The 8,576-nt window shown below is 31.7% G+C and overlaps 1 protein-coding gene across 10 annotated transcripts in view; it reads left to right on the top strand.

Moving 5' to 3' along the window:
* Positions 1 to 8,576, top strand: part of LOC115241915 — a 17,890-nt gene that overhangs the window by 3,565 nt on the left and 5,749 nt on the right. For 5 of the 10 annotated variants that reach the window (XM_029817888.1, XM_029817887.1, XM_029817886.1 and 2 more), the window contains 3 exons: positions 328 to 483; positions 564 to 684; positions 936 to 1,062. In XM_029817888.1, coding sequence (XP_029673748.1) covers positions 578 to 684; positions 936 to 1,062 — 234 coding nt within the window. In that variant the 5' untranslated portion in view covers positions 328 to 483; positions 564 to 577. Of the gene's footprint in view, positions 1 to 327; positions 484 to 550; positions 685 to 935; positions 1,063 to 8,576 lie in introns of all 10 variants that reach the window. The other 5 variants (XM_029817889.1, XM_029817884.1, XM_029817883.1 and 2 more) reach the window with 2 other exon arrangements.

The raw sequence follows: 8,576 nt of genomic DNA, 5'->3' as shown, positions 1-8,576 counted from the left end.
TGAGAATAAAGAGGATCGTTTAACGGAAGCAAATGATAAAGTAGTGACCACTCGTGCGTATATATGAACGCGTAAAACATAACGATGGAAAAATGATTAGATTTACGATTCGTACGCGATAAAAAGCACATGACATGTAGAATTAATGGCTTGTTCGCTTTTCACATTTTTATGTTAAACAACTTTTCTTATATATACGTATATATTATTATATATATATATATATATATATTTTTTTTTATTGCATGCGCATAGAGATTAATTTATGTTACGTATTCCTTTTCTTGTGTCTTACATTTTAACATGATACTCTCTATTGGGTAACAGTTTTTTCTTCCATCTGACTAGTGATATACGAGAAGATGAAAGCGTCACTTTTACTCAAACAACGCCACCGACTATCACGGTTCTTTCGATGTAGGTTATTCTGAAAAAATTGTATTTGAAACTCGAAACTCAAATACTTTTGTCGTGCTAACAGTAGTAAGTATGTTATAAAAATATTGCTTAAAATATATTCATACAAACTATGTAAAAGAAATATTTAAAGGTACATTTTCTAGATCTTGTAATTGAAATGAATTTCTCGGAGATTTTGTGGATCTTCATTCTGATCATGGTGTTTGAGACGGTGTCTCTTTCCAGCTCGTTGACCGGGTATCACGTGTGCTCAAGGATAGAAAAGTTAGTGTCCCACAAAATACGACGATTAAATATAGGTGTAATAATTTTTATTTTTGTTAATATTATAGAATCTATTTGATATACATATTTTCAAAGAAAGACCTTCACCTAAAAACCTTGACAATGCAGCCGGCATGCGTAATACGCCACATATCATTATTATGCGCGTACCTTGTCGCCGCTGCATACCGCTGTAAACTCGATAAGGGAATTGCGGGACTAGTTGATAGCTAATTGATCATATATTACAGTTACACAGTAACGTCATACGAGACTTACACCGAGCCGGTTGTAGTCAACACGTTCACTTGGTGTCTACAAATTCCCCCAAGATGCCCCAAGACACGGACCGAGCTACGACAACGATACCGTACAAAAGTGAGTCCTAATTTTGTTGCTAATCTTAATTTTATTTTGATTTAAGAAATATCAGTTTCATCATTTGCCGAGATACAGAATATTTCTCTTTATCGATCATTGTTTACATTTATATATGAATCAATTATTATGCTAATCAATAATTTTCTCGACATACATTCAGAAGCATTGGTGGCATAATTAACTTTGTCATAAACTTATTTATTTTTTCCTTCTAAACTTATTAAAAATGGTCTTGACTTAGGTATATTAACAAATTTAAAAGAAACTTATTAAATATGTTATTAGTAACAGAGAAGCTTATTTGTGTCAAGAGAACGCCTGGTTTTACTGATAAAAATACATGAATTCACGCCCAATGCAAATATCTACACAGACAAAGACTTGCTAATTTTATCCTTCATCAAATCTACGATGACGATAGCATAAGTTTCGCAAGCTGTCGTTACGCTATGGCTCGTGGAAAAGAGCCATTTTCCCAAGCTGTTCAAAGGAGGAAAATATACTAATCTTACACAACAAAAGAGTTTGTCGTAAGATCGGTTTCGCAGAAATTTTTAGCGTACAACAGGCGAGAAAGTATTGTTTCATTAAAAAATTAATATTGTTTTTATAATGTGATCGATATAAAATCAGTAACTTAAAATTTCCATCGATGCAAGATATAAAAAACGTGACATATAATAGCATCGCCACGTTCGAAATTAAAATTGTCGAAAGAAAGGACACACTCGCTAAACAATAGATCTATAATTTATTCTAATGACAGCGATTGCGCCGCAATACGAGTTACATAAACTCTCATTTCCACTTCTCGTTACGGAAAAGTGTCGTTCCCCAAGCAGCGCGAATGGAAAACGATCGGCCTGCGGACACGGCGAAATACTTCGCATGGCAAACACTTACGCGGGTACCTATGCGATAAATCGTGTAACGCCCCATATATACACAATGCAACAAAACAACTGCCTATTCTCTTCCGCTTTTGCATTCTTACTCTCCATCTCTCTCTCTTCACACGCACATCCTTGTTTTCCGTCTTTCTCGCTCTTGCTGCTGTTCGAATTTATTGCAGGGAAAGTTTGTATTAATAGTCTGATTAAGTAAATAAATAAAAAAAAGATAAAATACACACATGCTGCGTGAGCGTCGGAACGAGATCGAGAAGGGGACGACGAGTTGCAGCTGTAATTACGCTCTGTGAAATGCGGAATTAACGAATCGCGCCGAAAGAAGGAGGAACCTGTCCTGTCTCAGGATTACGAAACGATCCAGAAGAGGGCCATTAGTTGAAAAAGATTTCGCACGACTTTGCGCGGCATTTCGAGAAAGGAAACGCCGGAAGTCGACAATTTGCGAAATGATTAACTTGACACATCGCAAGTGGATGCAGATATTATCTTCGTCATCTACAGATATCATCTTCCAGATCTTCGATTTTCACGCGAATAATAAGACAGTTTCTTGAAAAGTATAAAAAATAATGTATATACATTTTTCGCGCGGTATAATTTTTTTCCAAAGAATACGCATCTCTAATCGCGCGATAAATAAGAAGATAAACAAATGGCATCCGAAGAATTACAGTTACATTTACACGATTAATTGTATTTCGCAGAGAATGCAATGCAAGTACGTGTTCGATGATCAAGTCTGCTTATAATTTAACGAAAGATCGATATCGAATCCGACATTGCTTCAATTAAGGCACGACTTACCGAGGCGCGGACGTAATAAAAGCAATGTGAAATCTCTCGTTAATTTATATTGCTTGCGCACTCGATAACATGCCGACAAAAATAAGTGCGACGTTTAACGACGATGAGATGTGACGTGTGTCGTGCAAACAGAAATGTAGCGAACAATAAACGTAATTGATGTATAAAAAATATTATGTCATCGCAAACTGGCCATGTTTCGAGCATTCCGGAATTAATAGCAAATAAAATGTTCATAAAAATATAATTTTTCTGAGTTTAAATGTCAATGTTTGAAAAAAGTATACATATCTCATGTGTCAATTGTGACGTCCATTCTCCCTAGAAAGGAATATATAATATTATCACTTTTGGCTGTCTACAGAATAAAAATATTTGTATCTAAGAAGCAGAAGAATATAAGATCAAAAAACTCCATTTTTAAGGAGAAGATTGCGAAATACAGAGAATCACGCAAATCCATAATTCCTACATAAATTAAATAGATAAATATACATAAATATTCAATCAAGTTAAAAATTATATGTAAGAGAGAGAGAGAGAAATCGTGGAATTTATCCTTGAATCTTTGGAATTCATTTAAATAAAGATTTTTTTATTATAATGTATAACAATTTATTATATTATTAAATTAAATATACGAAAAATCATTTTTAAGAATTTGAATTAAACTTAATTTATTTCTAACTTATTATTGCAATTCGTAAAGTTATACGAGAGAAACTCGCAGGATTCTATGACAGTCAAACAAATCGCCAGTCTGCCAATTAAATTAACGAGGCCCAGTCCGGCTTTAAAATTTGTGCGTGTTCGAGAATTCGCGACCCGAGGAATTAACCGGAAGTGAAATGATTTCGGTCGTAGGACGTTTTGTAATCGGCATGTCGTATCACTATGTATTATACCAAAGCCGAAGAGAACGATCAAACCTAAAATGGAAAATACCGTGCGAGGCATTCCCGCGCTAAGAATTCGCGTATACAAAATGTAAGGCAATGCAAAGTAGAGTTCATGTATATGTACGTGAGATATTTGTTGCTTATTACGTGGACAATGGACTTATTTCAGTTTATGAGAAAAAAGGATATTTCGCTGTTATATCGATAGTATGTCATGCACGCTGCTAAAATTAGCGTGTTGTTTCAAAAGTATTGTATCTTTCTTTTCTTGTATTGTGGTAAACATGATGCTTACTTTTATATAACAAATTTATTAAAAAAAAAACGATTTTTACGTATGAAAAATTGCAGTGCATTTTAATATACATTTAATAAAGTAAACATTTAGTAAACTAATACGACTATTAAGAAATCCAAAAAGAAAATAAACGGATGATTATTACATTTTTAAATAATTATATGTCGAATATAATTAACAAAATCACGAGTAAATTATTTCGTACGCAAAGAGGAAATAATATCCCCTTTTTTATATCATTGTAGAAGATTTTATTTGACATCTATATCTACACCTTCGCTCCATTTAATAAAATTAAAAAGAAATATAAACGTAATGTTATAAAAGCCATATAATAGAATTAGGCAATCAACTAAAACTTGCTTGATCATTTCCTCTTTCACGTAAGAGATCTGAAAATTGATTTGTGTAATGCGCACATAATCAGCAAAACGTGCTAATCTTAGTAACGATTCGTCTCAATTTATTGAACATTAAATTAAATGCAAATACTATCAATTGTTTATTACCTATTTTAGAACTTTACAGAGAGCATTCGTCTCGTTATTATCCGTATCTGTATACGTTTATATATGATGAAGTTACATACAAAAAATTATACGCAACAGCTTTCATTGGAACTTTGCCAATCTGACATTTATCGTAATCATGAATCGACTCATTGAATCGCATGTTCTTTATGATTTCACCACGCAATCGAAGATTTCGGCTTATTAGCATACTATCGAAACGGTCGACCAGGTGTTACACCGTCATTGTGTAGCGCATAGATTATGTATGAGGAGCGATGTAATTGATAACGCAATGCTTATGTAAATAAAAACGGGACTTAAAACGACGGCGCGAATCCGAGCAGATGTATTGTGTGAAGACAATGTTTGTCGTCATTTCGCTAATTATCGGGCGTGTTCTTGGAAGTTAATAAACGTGTGAGCTTTGTAAGATAAAACTGTAACATTATTGCGAAGGCTTTGAGGCAACAACGCGAGAAGCTTTTTTGTTTTGTTTCCGTGATTGAGAAAAATGAGCAGCCGTTTCGCACGCGTTATAGACGGAAATAATTGGTCGGAAATAAAATTAGGAATCGTAAAGAGATGATGCACTATTAATTATCGATTATAAAAAATGAAGGATAAATAATGTAATTGCAATCTTAATTTTTTTAAAACAATATATTAAAGCTATTATAAATAACGCGACGATAAGAAAACGCAAACAAGATTAAAAAATCGTTATTAGCAATATAGTCTGTAATATACTGACGGAAAATGAAATCCCAACACCAAGAAGGAGTTATGCTAAGTGAATGAAAATTAAACAGAATGTTTGTTTACATAAGTATTTACTTTTATTACATTAAACAAATTTTTTTAAATTATATATATTATTTATTTATTTAACATGGGCATAACTCCTTCTTGGTGTTGGGATTTCATTTTCCGTCAGTGTATATATTAGCATGTACGATATAATTGATGTTTATCATTGCAATGTCACTTAACAGTTGAAATAAAACAGAAATGTTCGATAAAAAGTATGAGCAAGATAATGCGCGGAAATTACCGTTGGACAAGTCGAGGTCACTTGGCGTTTTCTAACATTCTAGAAAACATCTGAATTGCACAATTGAGTAATAACGCACGAGCATTAGACACTCATAGACAAGACACTCAATCCTTTGTATACACAGAGAAAAAAATGATGTTGCTTCAATTAAAGTCTACGTCACGGGCTGCCACAGACATACATAGTTCATTCAATGATATTTTTATTAGACCAAATATCTGGATAGTTGTTTTAATAATCCAGATATTTGGTCTAATAAAAATATCATTGAATGAACTATGTATGTCTGTGGCAGCCCGTGACGTAGACTTTAATTGAAGCAACAGCATTTCTTTTTCCGTGTAGATATAAATCGAACTGTATATTACCAATCGTTTTTCTTTTAAAAATTTATCTGTGTTAATCTATAATGTTCAATATTCCCAAAATTTTAATTTTTTTGTATGTCTAAGCTATGTTGTATAATATTTAATATATAATTTAATTATAAATATTTGTACATAATTCGTAATACGATTATAAGGTATAATTAGTTAAATCATTTTTACGTTGCATAAATCAACAAGGCACACCTCCATTTTTTTTAAATTATATATAGAATAATCAAAAAATAAAATATATCATAAGTAAAAGAAAGAGAGAAAAGATATTATCGAATAAAATCGTGCAGATGCTATCGAGATAACGCTTACAATATTGCGCTGGGCTAAATAATGATATAGTTTACTGCATTGTGCTTTTTTTATCGACATTATCGATTTTGGAATTCCGATATCGATAAATTGTATCATTATTTAGCACAACGCAATATTGTAATTAATAACTATCTCTTTTTTGTGAAAGAAAGTCACGTTATATAATCGAAAGGTTTGCTCTGCGAATTAATCACGTCAGTTACGGCATTTAGTAAGAACAAAAAAACTTCCACGTTAATTTCCAGTGTATCTAGTAACCCGCTTTAAAAATTTGTGATTTTAAATGATTTATGAGAAGAGGTGAAACATGTTCATTGATTAATCTAATTAGTCTAAAATAACATTTGTTGATGTTAATGCTTTTTAACGAGAAATAATTTGTGAACATCATTTCATACATTTCAAATTTTCAGAATTAAATTTTTAGACAATTACATTCAATAATTACATTAAAATTCTATTAAAGTGAGATAATTAAAAAGAAAGTTCTTATCATCTCTATTTTTATATTTAATGCTTAATTAATTTTTTAAGTTTATATCATTTTGCAATGATTTATGTGTGATTAATAACATATTACATAAGTTATATATTCCGTATTTTATTTTTTCATTGTTAAAAAAATCCGTAAGTGAAAAGAGTAACAATAATTTTGCAACATTATGAATATATCAAGATAGTAAAACTTTTTAACAATATATCATAGTGAAAGCGAAAGAAAGCGTTCAAACAAGGCACACATGAATCAGTTTGCATATAATTTAATTTATATCACAGACCTTGTTCGTATTTCTAAAAGTATGCTATGAAGTCATTATCTTCCTGACGGCGTATCGGATTGAAAAATTGGATCACGTGAAATCTACATAATAATACGCATTAAAGGTGCGCTGTCCGTTTTACGAACGAAACATCATCCGTAATTAAGTAAGAAGGGAGAATGTAACGCGATCATTCGGCATCGGTTTGCTGCAATGTTCCAGGCGAATTTCACGCAACGCGATCACCTCTCGGCCGCAGAAGCAGTGAACGGCGGCGAAATGTAATATAACGTTTGCATATAAAAAAGAAAAAGGGACAGTCTTAATTTATGATCGTGAATGCCGGTTTTCACGCGCATATCCTTTTACGTCAGAGAGGATTTATATTCGAGTCTTCGATATTTAATTCTCAATGAGCAAAAATCACGTAATAACATTCTTAAGAAATAATGACAAATTATTGTAAAGAATCTCTGTCAAAACAGAAGTTGAAAACTTGTGAAAAATATTTGTGACAGCGAAATATATTATGCTATATGTTATATAAAGTCTCAATGTCAGTGTGCCATATAACTATAAATAAAAACGTGATTTATTACTAATTATAAATAATTAAAACTAAACAAATTGAAATCTAGTTTGACCATTATCTTTTCAATCTACATTTTATTCTTATTTACTATTATATTTTTTTTTGTATTTTTACGTGTGATTTGATCAAAAATGAATTTCTTATGCAAGGAGAGGAACTCGCGCGCGTATGTTCTTCATCTTATTCCCTGTGGTCCCCCTTCATTTCTCATCGCATGCGCTCTCTGCATTCCGCATCAGCATTCTCACTTTTACTCTCACTAATGATCGGAATCTCATGCTTTAGAGAGTGAAATAACGATCGTCTTATTTCTGGAATTCTTTCTTAAAATTGGAATCATCGGTGAAATCGCGCGCGTTTTTGAAACAAGAAATAAGATAAGATATCATTTAATGTATTATCTTATATTAATAATATAAATATCAAATATTTAAATCAACAAATTATTAATATGCTACAATAAAAATACCAAAACAAGTAGATTTGTGCAAATTAGAAACTTGCACATTGCTTCCTCATCATTTTATCTTACAAAGCTTAAGCTGCTTTAAGCATGCGGATTTTTCAATTTCTGCTTCCTCATAGAGGAAGCTTTGTGGGCGAAATAAAAATTAAAATGATTTCTTTCACCGATCCTCACTAAATTCAATATCAAACATCCTTTAATAATACTCTATTCATGTTAAAAGATTTAATCCGATATCTCATATTTTCTGAAAGTTACAGGGTGTACAGACATTTCTCAAAAAATTCAAAATTTTTTAAAAAATAAACCCTTTCATCGATACTCACCAAATTCAGTAGTAACTATCCTTTAATAATATTTTATCCATCTAAAAAAATTTAACCTGATATCTCAAAATTTGCGAAAGTTACAATGTATACAGACATTTCTCAAAAAATTAAAAATTTTATAAAAAATGAACCTTTTCATCGATTCTCACCAAATTCAATACCAACCATCTTTGAATGATACTCTATCCAT

This window comes from Formica exsecta, unplaced genomic scaffold (genome assembly GCF_003651465.1).
Source record: "Formica exsecta isolate Colony F162 unplaced genomic scaffold, ASM365146v1 scaffold54, whole genome shotgun sequence".
NCBI classification, from domain to species: domain Eukaryota; kingdom Metazoa; phylum Arthropoda; class Insecta; order Hymenoptera; family Formicidae; genus Formica; species Formica exsecta.
Note: the sequence above shows the minus strand (reverse complement) of the source record. Positions and strands in the feature narration are given on the sequence as shown.